Source organism: Rhinopithecus roxellana, chromosome 7 (assembly GCF_007565055.1).
Source record: "Rhinopithecus roxellana isolate Shanxi Qingling chromosome 7, ASM756505v1, whole genome shotgun sequence".
Classification (NCBI taxonomy): Eukaryota; Metazoa; Chordata; class Mammalia; order Primates; family Cercopithecidae; genus Rhinopithecus; species Rhinopithecus roxellana.
In genome coordinates, this window is record NC_044555.1 from 137,021,934 (window position 1) to 137,044,521 (window position 22,588).

At 39.5% G+C, this 22,588-nt stretch overlaps 1 protein-coding gene across 5 annotated transcripts in view; it reads right to left on the reverse strand.

The window, feature by feature from the left end:
• CD99L2 (CD99 molecule like 2) overlaps nucleotides 1-22,588 on the reverse strand; it is a 124,950-nt gene that overhangs the window by 44,003 nt on the left and 58,359 nt on the right. For 4 of the 5 annotated variants that reach the window (XM_010364316.2, XM_010364317.2, XM_030933742.1 and 1 more), the window contains exons 2-3: nucleotides 14,370-14,432; nucleotides 162-236 (exon numbers count right to left, since the gene is read on the reverse strand). In XM_010364316.2, coding sequence (XP_010362618.1) covers nucleotides 162-236; nucleotides 14,370-14,432 — 138 coding nt within the window. The remainder of the gene's footprint in view (nucleotides 1-161; nucleotides 237-14,369; nucleotides 14,433-22,588) is intronic. The other variant, XM_010364318.2, reaches the window with a different exon arrangement.

Consider the following 22,588-nt stretch of genomic DNA (forward strand, 5'->3'; position numbering starts at 1 on the left):
CAGGTATGCACTCCATTAAGTTAAACTCAGTGTTCACATGGATGCCTTGGTTGTTTCTGCAAACATGGGTCTTAAAACTATAGGTAGTTCACTTGCATGCTACCCCAGAGGGAACTCCAGAGGGCCCTTCCTCACTGGCCTCCTTAAGGCAGCCACATTACCTGGAGGTTTTGCTGGAGCTCTGGTGATTCCTGGCCTATTGGTTGTGGTGGTGGTGGTGGTGTGATCCCATGGCTCTAAAAGGGAGAGGGAGGACAGCAAGGGGAGCACATTTAGTAACAAAACACAGCAGCTACTTTATGACTTGGGGAAGTCACATTGTGAGTAGAATATCCTTGTCTTGGTCCTTGAGGCCCCTCTATCTAGGAGCTCCAGAGAATCATACTGAAAAGGATGACAAAATGATATAGGTTTAAATGAGATGAGTTCAGCTCACTTTTCTTTGGAGGCTGAGGGTGGTAAGGTGGACATGGTCTCACATGTGACCTGGTGATTAGTGAACCTGGGCTTGTGCCCAGATCTGCTGGAGATGACACATGCTCCAGGGAGTTCCACAGCCTGAGCATGATCCTCAAGGGCTCCAAGCCTTGGTTCCACAACTATCAACCTGGCACTTTAAACATTAATAATCCTGCTGAGGGAGAGACTAAGGTTACATTCTTAGTGGAATATGGGAGTATTTCATAAACTGAAAGTGGTTACAACATATGCACACAATATTTTATATAAGTGTGGTTACTATTGGAAATATTAGGTCTTTGAACTCAACCATATTCCTTTAAAATTGTAGATAACTTTCACAAGAATTATACAATGTGCATGAGGTTTTTCCAATAGTTTCTTTTCATAAACATCAAGACTATGTTGTACATATTCTCACTAGTGGAAATATCAGAGAAAACAATTTAAGGAATGGGAAAGGAAAAGGTGAAACAGGTTTAGCTTTGAATACAGCAAGTACTCAATAATTATTGACTATTCAGAAAACAAACAGCAAAAATAGAAATCAGTTGAGGTCAGGTGTACTGTCATGTGCCTATAGTCCTAGCCACTTGGGAGTATCAGGGAGGAGGACTGCTTAAGCCCATAAGTTTGAGGCTCTAGTGCACTATGATTATGCCTGTGAATAGCCACTGCACTCCAGGCTGGGCAACAAAGCAAGACCTCATCTCTAAAAAACATAAGTTGAAAGTAAAAGGATGGAAGAAGATATACTATGCAAACAATAACCATAAGAGAGCTGGAGTAGCTATACTAATATCAGATAAGATTTACATTATAACAAAACTTGTTAATGGAGTCAAAGAGTGACAATTTATAATTATTTATAATGATGAAAGGATCAATCCAAGAGGAAGACATAATAATTTTAAATATATATACAGCTAACAACAGAGCCCCAAAATACATGAAGCAAAAAATTACAAAATTGAAGAGAACAGATGATTTAACAATAATAGTTGGAAATTTCAATATCTTCTTTTCAATCACAGAAGAAACAATTAGGCAGATACATATATATGACTTGAACAACTTTATAAACTAACTAGACCTAACAGACACCTATAGAACATACCACCCAACAACAAAATACACATTCTACTCAAGCGCATGTGAAACATTCTTCAAGGTAGACCATATGTAGGTTACAAAATAAATCTCAATAAACTTAAAAAGACTGAAGCCATACAAATTATGTTCTTCAGCACAACAGAATGAAAGTAGAGATCAGTTTCAGAAGGGTATTTGGAAAATTCACAATTACATGGAAATTAAAGAGCACACTCCTAAACAACAAATAGGTCAAAAAAAAAACACAAGGGACATTATGAAATACTTTGAGATCAATGAAAATGAAAACACAACATACCAAAACTTGTGTGTTACACTGAAAGCAGTGCTCAGAGGGAAATTTATAGCTGTAAACGCTTACATCAAAAAAAGAAAGATCTCAAATTGATAACCTAAACTTTCACATTAATAAACTAGAAAAAGAAGGCTTTGCAGACACTGCCACCGTCAACCCTGGTCAAGTCCACTGTGTTCTTCGACATCGTCGCTGTCTAGGGTGAGTCCTTGGGTCAGGTCTTCAAACCGTTTGCAGACAAGTTCCAAAGACAGCAGGAAACTTTCATGCTCTGAGCACTGGAGAGAAAGGATTTGGTTATAAGGGTTCTTGCTTTCCTAGCACAGGGTTTATGTGCTAGGGTGGTGACTTCACATGCCATAACAGTAATGGTGGCAAATCTAACTACCAGGAGAAACTTGATGCTTCAATCTGAAGCATACAGGTCCTGACATCTTGCCCGCAGCAAATGGTAGATCGAATACAAATGGTTCCCAGTTTTTCATCTCCACTGCCAAGACTGAGTGGTTGAATGGCAGGTATGTGGTCTTTGGCAAGGTCAAAGAGGCCATGAATGCCACAGAAGCCATGGAGCACTTTGGGTCTAGGAATGGCAAGACCAGCAAGAAGATCACCATTGCCAAATGTGGACAACTCTAATAAATTTGACCTGTTTTATCTTAACCACCAGACTATTTCTTCTGTAGCTCAAGAGAGCACCCCTCAATCCCATTTGCTCTCAATATCCTATAATCTTTGTGCACTCACTGCAGCTCTTTGGGTTCCATATTTTCCTTATTCCCTTCCACGTCTAGCTGGATTGCAGAGTTAAGTTCATTATTATAAAATAAAACCTACACAACAATTTTAAAGAATAACTAGAAAAAGAAGAGCAAACTAAACCTAAAGCAGGCAGAGGAAGAAAACACCAAAGATTATAGCAGAAATAAAATGAAAGAGAGAAGAGAAAAATAAAGAACAAAAGAGGAAAGATCTCTTAAGATCAACAAAATTGATAAACTGTAGCAGACCTACCAAGATAAAGAGAGAAGACCCAAATTGCTAATTTCAGGAATGAGAGGACATTATTACCAACCTTAGAGAAAAAAAAAAATTATAAAGGAGTATCTTTAACAATTATAATCCAAATAAATTCAATAACCTAGATGAAACAGATAACTTCCTATTAAAACACAACTAGCTAAACTGACCCAAGAAGAAATAGAAAATCTGACTAGACTTATAGCAAGAGATTGAGTCAGTAACCAAAAACTTCCCACAAATAAAATTCTGGAACCAGAAGTCTTAATTGCTGAATTCTACCAAACATTTAAAAAGGAATCAACACCAATTAACCTCAAACTCTTCAAATAAGTAAATAAACAAACAAACCAAGAGAAGGGAACACTTCCTAACTCATTCTATGAGGCCAGTAGTATGTTAATACCAAAGTCAGACAAATACACACAAAAACTACAGAATATAGTTATGAACGTAGAGGTAAAAATCCTCTTACGAATGTAGAGGCAAAAATCCTCAATAAAATACTAGCAAACCAAAACTAGCACCATATTAGGACTGACCATGACCAAGAAGGGTTTATCTCAGGAATGTAAAGGTAGTTCAACATAGTAAAATCAATCAATGTACTATCCCATATTAATAGAATGGAAGGAGAAAAAAAAAACCAGGATTACCTCCATAGATGCAGAAAAGGCATTTAACAAAAGTCAACCACTATTTCATGATAAAAACACTCAATAAATTAGGAATAGAAGAGAATTTCCCATTTTGCTCTGCTTACTCCATCGAGTCTAATCTCTATGTGCTTTTTAATGATAATTAAGCTATTGGATTTTTAAAAGCATTTAGATGGTTTATTTTGGCCTCATCTGTTAACTTCCTAGAAATAAAAGGGAATTTCCTCAACCTCATAAAGGGCATCTGTGAAAAATCTGCAACTGACAGCATACTTAAAGGTGAAAGACTGAAAGCTTTCTTCCTAGAATCAGCACTTAACCACTCCTATTCAACACTGTAATGGAAGTTCTAACTACAGCAATTAGTTAAGAAAAAGAAAGAAACTCTCTGAGATTAGAAAGGAAGAAGTCCAACTACCTCTATTCACAGATGCTATGATTTCATATATAGAAAACCCTAAAGAATCCACACCAATTATTTTTAAAAAACTATTAAAGCTAATGAGTTCAGCAAAGTTGTAAGATATAAGATCAATACATGAAAATCAGCTGTATTTCTATACACTAGCAATGATCAATACAAAGAGCAAAAGAAGAAAACAATTTCATTTATAATAGCAATAAAAAGAATAAAACTGTTAGAAATAAATTTAACCAAGGAAGTATAATGTACACTAAAAGTTACAATACCCTGTTAAAAAATTAAAGACCTAAATTAATGGAATGAAATCCTACATCCATAGATTACAAGACTCAATACTGTTAAAGTGGCAATATTTTCCAAATTAATCTGCAGATCCTGTGCAATCTCCATCAAAATACCAATTGCCTTTTGTGCAGAAATGGACAAGCTAATCCTAATATCCATATGGAATTGCGTGGGACCCTAAATAGCCAAATCAATCTTTAAAAAAAGAGCAAAACAGAAGGAGTCACACCTCTCAATTTCAAAACTTACTACAAAGCTACAGTAACCAAAATACTGTGGAACTAGCTTAAGAATACACATATAGATCATTGTTACAGGATTGAGAGTCTAGAAGTAAACCCTCATATTTATGGTCAATTGATTTTCAACAGGATGCCAACACCATTCAATGGAGAAAGGACAGTCTTTTCAACAAATGGTGCTCAGACAGCTGGATAACCATAGGCTAATGAAACTGGACCCATACTTCTCACCATATACAAAAATTAACTCAAATGGACCAAACATCTAAATACAAGAACTAAAACCACTCTTAGAAGAAAACATATGGGTAAATCTTCATGACCTTTGATTTGGCAATGGATACCTAGCAATGACATGCAAAGCATGGGCAACAAAAGAAAAAACAGATAAATTACACATTAACCAAAATTTAAAATTTTTGTGCATCTAAGAACGTTATCAAGAAAGTGAAAAGACAACCTACAAAATAGGAGAAAATTTGCAAATCATATGTATGATAAATGTACAAAGAGATCATTAGTCATTAGTCTTTAGGGAAATGCAAATGAAAACCACAATGAGGTCCCACCTCACACCCACCAGGATGGCTTTCATCAAAAAAAAAAAAAAAAAACAAGTTGGCAAGGATGCAGATACATTGGGACCCTCATACATTACTGATGGGAATGTAAAATGCTTCAGCCACCGTGGAAAACAATTTGGCAGTTCCTCAAAAAGTTAAACAGAATGACCACAGTAACCAGAAATTCTACTCCTAGGTATATATCAAAAAGAATTTAAAACAGGTATCCAAACAAGTACATGTATATAGCATGTTCACAGTAACATTATTCACAAGCCAAGAGGTGGAAACAACCAAATGTCCATCAACTGATGAGTGGATAAACAAAATTGTGGTATGTCTACACAATGGAGTATTACTTAGCCATAAAAAGGAATGAAGTACTGATACATGCTACAACATGGAAGTGCCTCCAACACATTACGCTACACAAAAGAAGCCAGGCACAAAAGGCTACATGCTGTCCAGTTCCATTTATATAAAATATCCAGGATGAATTCACAGATACAGAAAGTAGGTTGGTGGTTATTTGGGGTTGGGAGGATAAAAGAATAGAGAGAAACTGCTCGATAGGTAAGGGAAAAGATACAAAGTGGCAGATATATAAGATGAACAAGTCTAGCGATCTAATGTAAAACATGTAGACTATAGCTAATAACATTGTATTGTATTTGGAATTTTTGCTAAATGAAATATTGCTGTTCTTGTCAAACAGTAAAATGGGTAATTATGTGAAATGATGGATATATTAACTTGCTTCACTAGGGTTAACTATTTATCAAGTTGTATATGCATCTCACAATATCATGTTATATACCTCAAATATACACAATAAATTTTAAAAATAAAAAGGTTAATTTTACATTGTATGATTTTACCTCAATAAATTATTTTTTAAAAGAAGGATGTCTGATATGGTTTGGCTGTGTTCTCACCCAGATCTTATCTTGAATTGTAGTTCTCATAATCCCCACATGTCATGGGAGGGACCCAGTGGGAGGTAATTAAATCATGGGGGCGGTTACCCTCATGCTGTTCTTGTGATAGTGAGTTCTCACAAGATTGGATGGTTTTATAAGGAGATTTTCTCCCCCTTCACTCTGCACTTCTCCTTGCTGCTTCCATATGAAGGACATGTTTGTTTCTCCTTCCACCATGCCTAAGTTTCCTGAGGCCTCCCCAGCCATGCTGAACTATGAGTCAATTAACTCTTTCCTTTATAAATTACCCAGTCTCAGGTATGTCTTTATTAGCAGCATGAGAACGGACTAATACAATGTCTTAGTCTTTTTTCTGTTGCTTATAACGGAATACCTGAAACTGGGTTGGTTGATTGGTTGGTTGGTTGGTTATTTATTTATTTATTTATTTATTTATTTATTTATTTATTTTTGAGGTGGAATCTCACTCTGTCGCTCAGGCTGGTGTGCAGTGGCGCAATCTTGGCTCACTGCAACCTCCGCCTCCCAGGTTCAAGTGATTCTCCTGCCTCAGCCTCCCAAGTAGCTGGGATTACAGACATGTGCCACCATGCCCAGCTAATTTTTGTATTTTTAGTAGAGACGGGGTTTCACCATGTTGGCCAGGCTGGTCTCAAACTCCTGATCCCAAGTCATCCACCTGCCTCACCCTCCCAAAGTGCTGGAATTACAGGCGTGAGCCACTGCGCCCAGCTGAAACTGGGTAATTTATAAAAAAGAGGAATTTATTTCTTACAGTCATAGAGGCTGAGAAGTCCAAGGTTGAGGTGCTGTATTTTGTGAGTGAGGGCCTTCTTGCAGGTGGGGACTCTCTGCAGAGTCTCCAGGTGGCACCGGATATCACATGCCAAGTGGGGCTGGTTGCTAGCTCAGGTCTCTCTTTCCCTTCTTATAAAGCCACCAGTCCCACTCCCATGATAACCTACTAATCCATTCACCTATTAATCCATGAATGGGTTAATTCATTCATGAGGACAGAACCCTCATGACCCAATCACCTCTTACTCAGGAGGCGGACGTGGGAGGATCACTTGAACCTAGGAGTTCAAGTCTAGCCTAGGCAACATAGCGAGGCCCTCTCATTTTTAGAAAAAAGGAGGAGGAGGAGAGGAAGGAGAGGAAGGAGAGGAAGGAGGAGAAGAAAGAAGAAGAAAGAAGAAAGAAGGAGAAGGAAGAAGAAGAAAGAAGGAGGAGGAAGAGGAGGAGGAGAGGAAGAGGAAGAGGAAGAGGAAGAGGAAGCGGAAGAAGAAGAAGAAGAAGAAGAAGAAGAAGAAGAAGAAGAAGAAGAAGAAGAAGAAGAAGAAGAAGAAGAAGAAGAAGAAGAAGAAGAAGAAGAAGAGGAGGAGGAGGAGGAGGAGGAGGAGGAGGAGGAGGAGGAGGAGGAGGAGGAGGAGGAGGAGGAGGAGGAGGAGGAGGAGGAGGAGGAGGAGGAAGACCACCTTGCCTGTCAATACTGTTACATTGGGAATTAAATGTCAACATGAATTTTGGAGGGGAAAAACTTTCAAACCATAGCAAGGGGGTTGTTGCAGTTCTGTTTTAGTAAAAACTATATTCGGAAGTTGAGAATACGGGAAGTCTTTCCCTTAAAATGATAATGTTTGCACACTACTCCTTAGGAAGATTTTGGGTACCCTAACTCACACCTCACTGTGAAGACCACACACCCCAGTGGATGGATATGTATGGTAACAGAACCACATGTGATAATCTGTAGTCATTATGTGTGTGTATGTATGTATATATTTAATCTATCTCATCATCAGTTTAGAGATAATTTTGTCTCTAATTTCCATTTGACTTTGTACCAGTAAAATGCAAGAGTACAACTTGTCCAAATGAGTTTATTTATATATAATTATATTATGATATAGATAGGTGGCCGGGCGCGGTGGCTCAAGCCTGTAATCCCAGCACTCTGGGAGGCCGAGACGGGTGAATCACGAGGTCAGGAGATCGAGACCATCCTGGCTAACACAGTGAAACCCCGTCTCTACTAAAAAATACAAAAAACTAGCCGGGCGAGGTGGCGGGCACCTGTAGTCCCAGCTACTCAGGAGGCTGAGGCAGGAGAATGGCGTGAACCCGGGAGGCAGAGCTTGCAGTGAGCTGAGATCCGGCCACTGCACTCCAGCCTGGGTGACAGAGCGAGACTCTGTCTCAAAAATAATAATAACAATAATAATAATAATTATATTATGATATAGATAAGTACAAAAGAGGAATTACTGAAACCATTACTTGAGCAAGTTCCAGAAAAGCAATTGCCACTTATGTAAATATTAGTTTAAAATTTGCATGACTCAAACAACTCTTATGTAAAAGTATTTGTTTATCTGTCTTAAAGAAAATTAACTGACCATAAATATAAAGGTCTATTTTCAGATTCTCAATTCTGTCCCATTGACCTATGTGATGCCAGTACCACACAGTCTTAATTACAGTACCAAATAGTTCCACACAGTCTTGATTACTTGTGCAGTTCTGCCCTGCAATGCCCAGTTTCTGGAAAAGTCTCATTTCTCTGAAGATCTGCAGGTGCCATTCAAGAGAGAGCAGTGCCTACATGCATGTGAAATCAGTTGTTTTGCCACAGCCTGAGCCTGCATTGATGTAGAACAAAAGCTTCAATTTATGCACATTTTTAGAAACTATTAACTACAGATTTTCGTGTTGTAAGTCTTTAAATGGGATTTCTTATTCGTAATTGAGATGAGAAGAGTCTACTTATCAAGGACTAAGAATAGTAGGTCAACTTCATCAAAACAGTTAGCTCCTAAAATAAAGAGACCCATTTCTGTGAAGACTTTCTCAAAATGACAAACTCAGAAAAAATTCTTAGCTGCTCAGCAAATGCTTCCCCCAATATGGCACTCTGACCAGGAGTGATTCTCTGTAATATTGTGCTGTACCGAAACAGTAAACAAAACAGGGTGGGTTCCCCCAGGTGTGGTTTAATAATGGTAACTGCTTGGTCTGAATGTATATGTACCCCCGACCCAGCCCCAAATTCATGTTGAAACTTAATCCTGACACTGATGGTATTAAAAGGTGAGGACTTTGGGGAGGTGATTAGGTCACAAAGGGCACCATTCTCACAAATGGGACTAGTGCCCCAATAAAAGAGGTTTGAGGCAGCCCTTTTGCCCCTTCTGCCATGTGAGAACACAGCTAAAAGGCACCATTTATGAAGCAGAAAGCAGCCCTCACCAGACACTGTATATGCCAGCACCTTGATATTGGACTTCCCAGCCTCCAGAGCTATGAGCAATATATTTCTGTTATTTATAAATTATCTAGTCAAAGGCATTTTGTTATAGCAGCACAAATGGACTAATACAGGGCCCATGGTATTCCCAGGGAATGGGGACATTCATAAGAAGTTTTATTTGGCAGAATCGGAAGTGTGTTCCCCCATGAGATGATTACACACACAGAGAGAAAAGAAGAGATGGTGACAGTGGTGGAGGACTCTGAAAGCAACATGGATGAGCCTTGAAAACATTACACTAAGTGAAAGCAGATAAACATAAAATCCACATATTGAATGATTCCATTGATATGAAATATTCAGAATAGGGAAGTCCATGGAGACAGAAAGAAATGAGTGGTTGCTTGGGGGTGAGGGGTAGAAACAAGAAGAATTGGGGGATTGGGAAGTGACAGGTAAAGGATACAGTGTTTCTTTTTGAAGTAATAAAAGTGTTCTAAAACAGACTGTAGTGATGGTTGTGCAACCCTGTGAATATACTAGTAAGATCCTGCATGATCTGTCCCCTGACAACTTCTCTGTCTTTTCTCCAGCATTCTCCAAACTCCAGCCACACAGGCTGCCTTCCGGGCCACAGAGTAAGCCTGGCTCTTTTCTGCCTCAGAACTCTTCAACTGATCTCTTGGCCTCGAAGACTCCTTCCTCATTTCCTTGCACATTACCTCTCCTCAGAGATGCCTTCACCACTTAATTTAAAGTAGCTGCCCCTAATCTTGGGCCCTTGCTATCCCATCACCCTCTTGAATTTGGTTGAGAGTACTCAGCAATATCTGAAAATATTTTAGGTACTGAATGTCTCCTTCCAGAGAAAACAATTCACAAGGTCAGTGACCTCTTCCACATTGTTAGGTCTAGCACCTAGCAGCAAGCCGGCACTCAAAAAAACATTGGTGAATAAATAAATAAAGGCCATTTATGATACGATCTCTGGCCTAGGTGGTTCAGGGATTTTTAAAACAAGCAGAGGAATGCACAACGTGCAGAGAAGAACATTCTCTGCAAGATAAGTATCTGGACCAAGGTGAGGTGGAGAGGCCTATCTCTTTGAAACCTCAGTTATGAGAAATATAAGCTAAGATAGAAAAAAGGGTGGCAGCATGATGTGGTCTTGTGGGCTGTCATTCAACCACATACATCACATACAGGTGGTTCTAGAGGTTCCCAGACACACTGGCTAATGGGTGCTGATGAGGAAGATCAGATGGGCCAGCACAAGACTCAAAAAGGGATTTTTATATATTAAAAAGTCCCTGTCGATTGGAGGTATGATATGCTGAGATTTAAAAAGTTCCCATCAAGAAGTTAACACATTTATTGAAAGTCTATTTATACTTATCAAATTTGTTTTGATTTTTGGTCCTGTTTGTTTTGGAGATGTTAAATGATTTCATTAAAACCATCATTGCTAATACATTAAGTGTATTTATTTTCCTGAGGATCTTAGAGGCCACCTGCATGCAGAGGACAGCATGAATGCCCAGGAAAGACCTGATAATGCCCAAACTGCTCACCTCATACCGTACACAAAAATTAACTTCTAAGAGATTTATACTTCTAGGTCTATGATCAATTTGGAGTTAACTTTTGTGTATGGTGTGAGGTAATGGTCCAACTTCATTCTTTTGCATGTGGATATCCTATGGTCCTAAGCAATATTTGTTGAAGACTGTTCTTTTCATTTGAATAGGTCTTGGTACCTTTGTCAAAAATCAACTGACCATAGATCTAAGGGTTTACTTCTAGACTCGCAGTTCTATTCCATTGATCTCTAGACAGTAGTCTACTATCTTGATAATTTTGGTCACATAGTCAGTGCTACAATTGATAAGTGTAAGTTCTCCATCTTTTTCTTATTTTTCAAGATTGCTTTGGCTATTCTGAGTCCTTTGAATTTCCATATGAATTTTAGGGTCAGCTTATCCACTTCTGCAAAAAATCCATCTGGGATTTTGTCAGGAATTGTGTTGGGTCTGTCACTCGATTTAGGTCTGCTTGACTCTTACACCAGAGGTCCAGCCACAGTCAGTCCTTCCAATCAAGTCAGTCAAAGAACAACAGTAAGGCTAATGCTTACTGAGCACTCACCTTGTTCCAAGGACTGTGCTGAGTGCTTCACATGGCTCCTCCCATGTCATCCTTACAATGATCCTAGGAGGCAGGGCTTCTTATTATCTTCATGTAAGAGATAAGGAAACTGAGGTGCAGACAAGTCAGGTGACTTACCCAAGGTGAGAGTTCACAAGTGGCAGAGGTAAGGTTTCGACCCAAGAAGTCTGACTCCAAAGCCCTTGACTTTCTCAACTCAATATATAATACAAAGAGATCTTAATAAACCCATTTTTAAAAGGCAAGCAATCTGGCAGAAAAATGGGGGAAGAATGTGAAAATTTACCAAAGAGGCAAATGCAAATGGCCAGTAAATATATGATGCTCCATATGACTACAATCAGGAGAATGCATAATAAGCAATGAGATGTTATTTTGCCCATCATATTGGTAAAATATTTTTTATTGATAAAATTCAGTGTTGGCGTGGGTCTGGGAAAACAGGTACTATTATAACAACATCAGTAATAGTGCAAAATGGCAAATCCACTTTGGAGAGCAATTTGGCAGAGTTTTTTATAATATAAAATACACATATCTTTGGTCCTAGCAGTCACACTCCACTTGGGCACAAAGAACATGGACAAGAATGTCCGCTGTAGCCCTATTTGTAATTGCATAAAAAGGAAATAAACCACGTTTCTGCCAGTAAGGAAATGGCAATATGGGTCATGGCCAAATCCACACCACTGGAACGCTGGTTCCACAAGGTTTGGTTTGTGTGTGACTTGTTCATGGCTGTAGCCCCAAAGCCTAAAACAGTAACTGATAACACAGCTGGCACTCAGACATTTACTGAATGCATACTATGGTATACCATGCAGTGGTAAAACGAATAAGGAGAGTGTGTGTGTGTGTGTGTGTGTGTATGTGTGTGTGTGTATGCACACAAATATGTATGTGTGTATACATTATATACCTATCAATATATATTTCCTTATTTGGAAAAAGGATCTCTGCAGATGTAATTAAGTGAAAGATCTCAAGATGAGATCATCCTGGATTATCTAGGTGGGCCTTCAGCCCACTAACAAGCATCTTTGTGAGAGAAAGAAGAGAGACACAGAAAGGGGAACACCGTGTGACAACAGAGGCAGAGATTGGAGTGACACAACCACAAACCAAGGAACACCTAGAGCCACCAGAAGTGGGGAAAGTCAAGGAAAGATTCTTCCCTAGAGCCTTCAGAGAGAATGTGGCCCAACCAACAACCTGATGTAGAACTTCTAGCATCCAGAACTGTGAGAGAATAAAGTTCTGTTGTTTTAAGCCATCCAGTTTGTGGTACTTTCCTAAGGCAGCTGGAAAAAAACCAACATAGACATGTTCTCTAAGGACTTCAATATACATTAAATGAAAGAGTCTCACATCTGTAACATTAAAAAACAAAAAAAACACCAATTTCTATCTACAGATGTACATAACAGCATTGAAAACTAATTGGGATCAACATGCCCCAAACTGACTACAGTAGTTCTCATGGAAGTAGAAGGGAGAAGGGTCAACAGAGACCTTGGCTTTACTTTATAAGTAGTTATCATTTTTTGAAAGAATGGTTTAAGGAGGCCGGGCGTTGTGGCTCACACCTGTAATCCCAGCACTTTGGGAGGCCGAGGTGGGCGGATTGCCTGAGCTCAGGGGTTTGAGACCAGCCTGGGCAACATGGTGAAATCCCCTCTACTAAAATACAAAAAATTAGCTGGGCATGGCGGTATGCGCCTGTAGTCCCAGCTACTCGGGAGGCTGAGGCAGAAGAATTGCTTGAACCCGGGAGGGGCAGGTTGCAGTGAGCCGAGATTGCACTACTGCACTCCAGCCTGGGTGACAGAGCGAGACTCTGTCTCCAAAACAAACAAACAAACAAATAAATAAATAAATAAATAAATAAAGTTAAAAAATGAAAGAAAAAAAAGGAAAATCGATAACAAAGCTTAGCATTTGAGAAACTACACAGACTCCATTTTAAGAAAAGCCATGACTAGGTGTGGTGGCTAATGCTCATCATCTCAGCATTTTGGGAGGGCAAAGTGGGAGAATTACTTAAGGCCAGGAGTTCAAGACCAGCTTGGGCAACACAGTGAGATTCTGTCTCCACAAAAAAAAATTAAAAATTAGCCAGATGTGGTAGCACACACCTATAGTCCCAGCTACTTGGAAGGCTGGGATGGGAGGATCACTTGAGCCTACTATGGCTATAGTAAAGCTAAGATGGTGCCACTGCATTCCAGCTTGGGCAACAGAGCAAGACTCTGTCTCAAAAATAAACAAAAAAAAAAAGCCATTATAAAATCAATCTAAAAGGGGAAACAAATCTTTTATTCACTTCAAAGTAACTTTTTTTCTGAGTTAAGGAAGACAGCCCCTGGAGGCCATTGCTGGTATGTCACACCAGTAGGGGCTATGACTTGAGCTACAGAAAATGATATATCAGTTATCACACACTGTTAGGTATTTTTAACAAAGGATTTAAATATTTGAATTTTATTTTAAATAATATAACTATCCATTTCTTTTCTTTCTTTTTTTTTTCCTTTTTTTTTTTTTTTTTGAGACAGAGATCTCGCTTCATCATCCAGGCTGGAGTGCAATGGTTCAATCTCGGCTCACTGCAACCTCCACCTCCCGGGTTCAAGCAATTCTCCTGCCTCAGCCTCCCGAGTAGCTGGGATTACAGGCATGCACCAACACACCCGGCTAATTTTGTATTTTTAGTAGAGACGGGGTTTCACCAGGTTGGCCAGGCTGGTCTCAAACTCCCGACCTCAAGTGATCCTCCCACCTTGGCCTCCCAAAGTGCTGGGATTACAGGCATGAGCCACCGTGCCCAGCCACTATCCATATTTCATCTGATGAAGTAAAATATATTGTTTTTCTTGTGCATATATTCTGAGTGGACGATACACATTAATCACTATTGTTTGTTTTTAATAGTTTGTTTGATCTACTACTCACGCTTTATTGAGGAAGTCTCTTCCACTGCATCCTTCAGGTTAAAATCATCAAAGTCCCCAGATCCTAAAAGTTAAAAAAAAAAAAATTAAACTATCTTTGCATAAAATAAAGTAATAATGAAATACCCCCTAGAAATGGTCATTTCCCTTTAGAAAGTAAAGGAATAACAAAAGATATTCCATGCAAATAAAAACCCAAAGTGAGTGGTGGTAGCTATACTTATATCAGACAAAATAGAGGTCAGTATTGTTAGCAAACTAATATAGGAACAGAAAACCAAGTACCACATGCTCTCACTTATAAGTGGGACTAAATGATGAGAACACATGAACACATAGACGGGAACAACACATACTGGGGCCTATTGGAGGGCAGAGGGTAGGAGGAGGGAGAGGATGAGGAAAAATAACCAATGGGTGCTAGGCTTATTACCCAGGTGAGGAAATAATCTGTACAACAAACCCCCATGATACAAGTTTACCTATATGACAAACCTGCACATGTATCCCTGAACTGAAAATAAAAGTAAAAAAAAAAAAAAAATAGATTTTTAAAGTCAAAAACTGTAAAAGGAGACAAAGGAGGTCATTATATGCTAAAGGGGTCAATTCATTCAGAAAGTATAACAATTGTAAATATATACACACCCAACATTGAAGCACCTAAATATACAGAGCAAATATTAATAGACTTCAGTCTACTGAGTAGTAAACTTAACCAAGGAGGTAAAAGACCCATACCTCCTAACCTGTACCTTGAAAACTATAAAACAATGATGAAAAATTAAGAAGACAAATGAAAATATATTCCATGTTCATGTATTAGAAGAATATTGTTAAAATGTCTATACTGACCAAAGTGATCTACAGATACGATATAATTTTTAATCAAAATTCCAATGTCATTTTTCACAGAAATGGAAAAAACAATTCTAAAATTTGTATGGAACCAGAAATGACCCCCAATAGCCAAAGCAATCTTGAGCAAAATGTGCAAAGCTGGAGGCATCACACTTCTTGATTTCAAAATATATTGTAAAGCTATTGTAATCAAAACAGCATGGTACTGGCATAAAAACAGACACATCAACTAATGGAACAGGATAGAAAGCACCAAAATCAAATCAAATATTTACAGTTAATTGATCTCCAACAAGGACAGTCTCTTCAGTAAATGATGCAGGGAAACTGGATATCTACATGCGGAAGAATGAAATTGGACCCCTATCTCATACCATATACAAAAATTAACTCAAAATGAATAAAAGACTTAAACGCAAGACCTGAAACTGCAAAGCTACTAGAAAAAAACACAGGGAAAAAGTTCCACAACATTAGTCTGGGCAACCACTTCCTAGATAAGACTCCAAAAGCACAGGCAACAAAAGTGAAAGTAGACAAATGAGACTGAATGAAACTAAAAACTTTCTGCACAGCAAAGGAAACAACAGAGTAGAAAGACAACCCATGGATTAGGAGAAAATATTTGCAAACCATACGTCTGAAAAGGGGTTAATATCCAAAATATATAAGGAATTCAACTCAATAGCAAGAAAACAAATAACCCAGTTAAAAATGGGCAAAGGCAAAGGAGCTTCTCAAAAGAAGAGATATGAATGGCCAACGGGTATATGAAAAAATGCTCAATATCTCTAATCATCAGGGAAACACAAATTAAAACCAAAATGGGGGCCGAGCATGGTGGCTCATGCCTGTAATCCTAGCACTTTGGGAGGCTAAGGCAGGCAGATCACGAGGTCAAGAGATTGAGACCATCCTGGCCAACCTGGTGAAACCTCGTCTCTACTAAAAATATAAAAATTAGCTGGGCGCGGTGACACGTGCCTGTAGTCCCAGCTACTCGGGAGGCTGAGACAGGAGAATCTCTTGAACCAGAGACACAGAGGTTGCAGTGAGCTGAGATCTCACCACTGCACTCCAGCCTGGTGACAGAGTGAGACACCGTCTCAAAAAACAAAACAAAACAAAAACAAAAACAAACAAACAAAAATGTGATGTCATCTTACATCTGTTAGAACGGCTATTATCAAGAAGACAAATTATATTTGTTGGTGAGGATATGGAGAAAAGGGAACACTTGCACATATTGTTAGGAATGTAAATTAGTATAGTCATTTCGGAGAATGGTATGGAGGTTCCTCAAAAAAACAAAAAATAAAATTATCATATAATTCAGAAATCAATCCCAGTTCTGTGCATGCATTAATATCCAAAGGAAGGCCAGGCGTGGTGGCTCTCGCCTGTAATCTCAGCACTTTGGGAGGCCGAGACGGGCGGATCACCAGGTCAGGAGATCGAGACCATCCTGGCTAACATGGTGAAACCCCGTCTCTACTAAAAAATACAAAAAAATAGCCGGGCGAGGTGGCGGGCGCCTGTAGTCCCAACTACTCGGGAGGCTGAGGCAGGAGAATGGCGTAACCCTGGGAGGCGGAGCTTGCAGTGAGCTGAGATCCGGCCACTGCACTCCAGTCCGGGCGACAGAGCGAGACTCCGCCTCAAAAAAAAAAAAAAAAAAGGAAATTCTGTCATTCATGACAACGTGGATGGAACTGAAGGACATTATGCCAAGTGAAATAAGCCACGCACAGAAATACAAATATTGTATGATCTCACTTAGATGTGGAATCTAAAAAAGTTGATCTCACAGAAACAGTAGAAAGGTAGCTAACCAGAGGCTGAGGGGAGGGAGAGGTATGGGGAAAGGGAAAGTGTTGATTAAAGAATACGAAGCTTCAGTTAGACAAGAGGAATTAAGTTTTAGCAACCTACTGCACTGCATAGTGACCACAATTAATAATAATGTATTATATATTTTTTAATTGCTAATAGACTTTTACCATTCTCACTACAACAAAATAAGCTTGTGAGATAATGGACACAGTAGTTAGTTTGAATGAATCTTACTACAATATATACACAGACCAAAACATCACATTGTACCCTATAAATATATACAAAGATTATTTGTCAATTAAAAATAAATGTTAAAAATGATTTTTATTAGCCAGGCATGGTGGTGCATGCCTGTAGTCCCAATTACTTGGAAGGCTGAGGAAGGAGGATCACTGGAGGTTAGAAGTTTGAGGTTACAGTGAGTTATGACTGTGTATTGCTCTCTAGCATGGGCGACAGAGTGAGGCCCTGTCTGTAAAAATCAATGATAACAAAACAAAGATTTAAAAATTTATCTTTGTATGAAACAAAATAACACTGAAATTCTCTCCTGAAATGGTCATGGCCCTTTAGACAGTGTCATGAATTTAACTCCACAAAAGGGAAATCTGTCACAGCCACCCAAAGATATACTGAGCTGATAGCCTTCCTCAACCTATCTATTCCCATCAAAAATAAAAATTAAAAAATAAAAACAAAACAAAACCCCAAGCTTCAGTCCACAAGAATGTTGAAGGCTCAGGTGTTTGGAACATGAAGTAAGATCTCACAGCAAACCTTCTCCATAGAGAAGTAAGAGGGGTCATTGGAGCCCACAGCTCCACTGATGAGGGGCCAAGTTCTCCCACCCCACCCCAGGTCTCACAAAGGCTACTCTATATTTTGTCAATCCAGGGTGCCTTCTCTCTGATCCCCAGCACCCCACCTAGACTAGAGGCTCTGACTAATCACACATAACTGAAGAAGCTCTGGGGAAAACGTTTTCACAACAGAATTTGTCCTCACAAGTGGACCCATCTGCCCAACCCAGTGTCCCACTGAACTTGATAGCTAATGTTCCCTCTAGATGCGCATGTAGTTTGTCATAAGGGTGTATAGCTTATCAGTTCTCAAGCAAACCATTATGCATGCATACTGGAATTGACCAAATAAGTAAATGGATAGGGGATGGTGGGAGCCAGGTTTCTCACTATGAGAGAGAGGTTACAAATAACAGAGGCAGGCTAAAATGACCCATATAAAAATGGATTAGAGTAGGAGACTTTAAGCTAAGCACGAAATCATATTTAGCTTAATTTTTTTTTTTTTTTTTTTTTCTGAGATGGAGTTTCACTCGTTGCCCAGGCTGGAGTGCAATAGCGCAATCTCAGCTCACCAGATTCAAGTGATTCTCCTGCCTCAGCCTCTCAAGTAGGTGGGATTACAGGCGCCCGCCACCACACCCAGCTAATTTTGTATTTTTGGTAGAGACAGGGTTTCTCCATGTTGGTCAGGCAGGTCTCGAACTCCTAACCTCAGGTGATCTGCCCGCCTCAGCCTCCCAAAGTGCTGGGATTACAGGTGTGAGCCACCACCCCTGGCCTAGCTTAATATTAACATATAGTCATGTGTTGCTTAGCAATGGGGATATGTTCTGAGAAGTATTTGTTAGACTTCTACCATTTTGTTGTGCAAACATCATAGGGTGTCCTTACACAAATCTAGATGGTGTAGCCTACTACAAACCTAGGCTGTATGGTAGAGCCTATTTCTCCTAGACTAGAAACCTGTACAGCATGTGACTGTACTGAATACTATAGGCAACTGTAACACCTTGGTATTTGTGTATCTAAACACAGAAAAGGCACAGTAAAAATAAAGTATTATAATTTTATAAGACCCACATTGTATATGTGGTCTGTCAACCAAAATATCACCACGTGGCACATGACTATATACAGATAGCTATATACAGAAATATTTTTAGACATGAGTATATATATGGGTTAGTATAAAGACATATTCCCTTGCTCTGTCAACTGAGAGGGCTGGAGACAACAACACCCTGTAGCAGTGAGCACATCTAGCACCCAGGTCTTCGTCTCTAATCCTACTCTCCAATAAAGGGAACCAGGGCTCCTTGACTGATTTGACTGTGACAGAAAATATATAAGATGAGCTTGAATCTTGAAGCATCTTGAGGTGCCAGGAAGTAAGGAAGTTTTTTAGTTTGTTTGTTTTGTTTTGTTTTCTGAGGGGGAGTTTTGTTCTTGTCGCCCAGGCTGGAGTGCCATGGCACAATCTTGGCTCACTGCAACCTCCGCCTCCCAGATTCAAGCAATTCTCCTGTCTCGGCCTCCCGAGTAGCTGGGATTACAGGTGCCCAACACCATGCGCGGTTAGTTTTTGTATTTTTAGTAGAGACAGGGTTTCACCATGTTGGCCAGGCTGGTCTCAAACTCCTGACCTCTAGTGATCCACCCACCTCAGCCTCCCAAAGTGCTGGGATTACAGGCGTGAGCCACCGCACCCGGCCTGCAAGTATTTTTAAAAATCACATCAATTGGTATCTGTCAAAGGGGCACAGGAATCAACTGAAAGAGCTCCCGGTGGCTATGGCTAGAACAAATTTTTAAAGACTTTTTTCAGGACGGATATAGCTGGAACAATTTGAAGAACGAAATAAAATACTATTCGGTTATAACCCAAAGTATAAAATAAGTATACACGAGTCCATGCTGAATGAATAAGTGATTACATAAATAAACAAAAGAGAGAGAATAGACAAATCTCTCATACAGAATAATTCAAATTCATTTCTGTAGATATCTGTCTCTCCTGGAGGTGAAGCACAATTCCCCACTCCCTACGTATTGGCCACACATAGTAACTTCCTTCCAAAGATTACAGTATGATAAAGCGGGAATAAAAAAGCTTTAGTCTTTACAGAGGAGAAACCTGACAAACACTACCTAAGCCAGGTGACCAAGGTCAACAGGTACAATGATGAGTCCTGTTGACAGTATGTTCCCTTGATATAATGTGACAGGATGTGATGCGCATGGCACTTTGCCTCTGTGGTCTTTCTTTCAAAACCCCGTAACTCCAGTCTAATCATGAGAAAAACATCAGATAAATCCTGACTGGGGTGTGCTGTACAAAATACCTGACCAATCTTCAAGATCATCAAGGTCATTAAAACCAGAGTTTGAGAAACTGGCATAGCCTGAGAAGCTTAAGAAGATGTAATGACTAACAGTCATGTGGATTAGATTGGATCCTGGATTGGATTCTGGAACAGAAGAGGACTTTAGATAGAAACTGAGGAAATCTGAATAAAGTATAGACTTTAGTTAATAACAGTACATCTATACTGGTTTATCAACTGTGACAAATGCATCCTACTAAAATGTTAATAGGGAAAACTGGATATGAAGCATATGGGAACTCTGTCCTAGTTTTGCAATTTTTCTGTATACCTAACTGTTCCAAAATAAAACTTTAAAAAATCCATTTCCTATAGCAAAACCAATTAGGGGCAACTGCTAAATGAAGAGATATGGCATATACAACCTTGAAACCATTTAAGGGGAAAAAAATAAAAGGACAACAGGAACAACCAAAACTGAAGTCAACCCAAAAGTCACCAGAGGTAAAAATAAAAAAAGAAGAAGAAGAAGAAGCAAGGACTATGTTAAATAGAAAACAAACTTTTTGGGGTTTTTTTTGTAGAGATGGAATCTCACTATGTTGCCCAGGTTGGTGGTCTCCAACTCCTAGTCTCAAGCAATCCTCCCGCCTTGGCCTTCCAAAGTTTTGGGACTACAGGCGTGAGCCACCATGCCCAGCGGAAAACATGAACTTTAACATAGGAATATGTATAATCATATCAGTAAAAAAACAAAAAAGGGGGGTGTAAATAGGCTAAAACTCCCATTAAAAGACAAATAAGATGAAAAGATATCTAACTATAGGCTACTGATAAAATATACATTTAAAACAAAACGGCAAAAAAAAAAAAATGTAGAGAATGAAGAAATATATACCAGGCAAACACTAACAGGAAGGAAACAGACATGATATTAATATAAAATAAAATTCAAGACCCAAAGCTCAAAGCAGGAAAAGAGCAATATTTTATGGAAATAAAGCACATAATATACCAGTAAATAAAAGCTATGGCAGTTAATAACCTGGCTTCCAAAATTCTAACGTAGACTTTTGCTTCTTGCTATGAGGGAATAACTGGGATCAGACCCGCCTTTCCACTGTAAATCATAAAATGAACAAAACCCATGAGGCAAAATCAGCACTGAACAAGAAAGTAGTGAGAGCTTGCAATCCTTGAGATTAGGGAAATTATAACAGCTAAATCCAACAGGTGATCTTGGATTGGATCCTGAACCTATAAAGGCCATTATTGGGACAATCAGCAAAGTTAAATTAGGTCTCTAGACCAGATAGATGATAATACTGATCACTGTCAATTTCTGGTCTCGATGGAAATACTGTCGTCAGGAGGAGGGTATCCTTGTTTTTAGAAATTGCATACTGAAGTATCAAGAGGTAACAGGTATAGGCTTGGTGCAGTAGCTCATGCCTGTAATCCCAGCACTTTGGGAGGCTGAAGCAGGAGGACTGCTTGAGCCCAGGAGTTCAAGACCAGCCCGGGTAACATAGGGAGACTCCGTCTCAACAACAACAACAACAACAACAACAAAATTTTAAAATTAGCTACCAGGTATGGTAGCTCATGCTTATAACCCCAGCACTTTGAGAGGCTGAGGTGGAAGGACTCCTTGAGCCCAGGAGTTCAAGACCAGCCAAGGCCACATAGTGAGACCTCGTCTCTACTAAGAATCAAAAAAACTAGCTGGGTGTGATGGTGCATGCCTGTAGTCCCAGCTACTCTGGAGGCTAAGATGGGAGGATCACTTGAGCCCAGGAGGTCAAAGCTTCAGTGAGCTATGATCATACTACCACACTCCAGCCTGGGCAACAGAGTAAGACCCCATCTCAAAAAACAAAAAAAAAATTAGCTGGGCATGGAGGCACATGCTTGTACTCCCAGCTACTCTGGAGGCTGAGGTTGGGGGATCACTTGAGCCTGGGAGGTTGAGGCTGCACTGAGCCTTGACAATGCCATTGCACTCTATCCTGGGTGCCAGAGGGAGACCCTACCTCAAAAACAAAACAAAAAAAGAAAAGAAAAGAAGAAAGAAAAAAAAGAAAGAAAGAAGGAAGGAAGGAAGGAAGGAAAGAAGGAAGGAAGAGAAAGAAAGAAAGAAAAGAAGGAAAGGGATCTAATGTTTGCAACTGATTCTGAAATGGTTCAGGAAATTCATACACACACACACACACGGACGTGGGGTGGGGAGAACACATACCCATACAGAAAACGTGATAAATCTAGAAAATTTAGGTAAACAACATATATAAACTCTTTTTTTATTTTGAGACAGGGTCTGGCTCTGTCACCCAGATTGGATTGCAGTGGTGCAATCATGGCTCCTGCAGCCTCAACCTCCTGGGTTCAAGCAATCT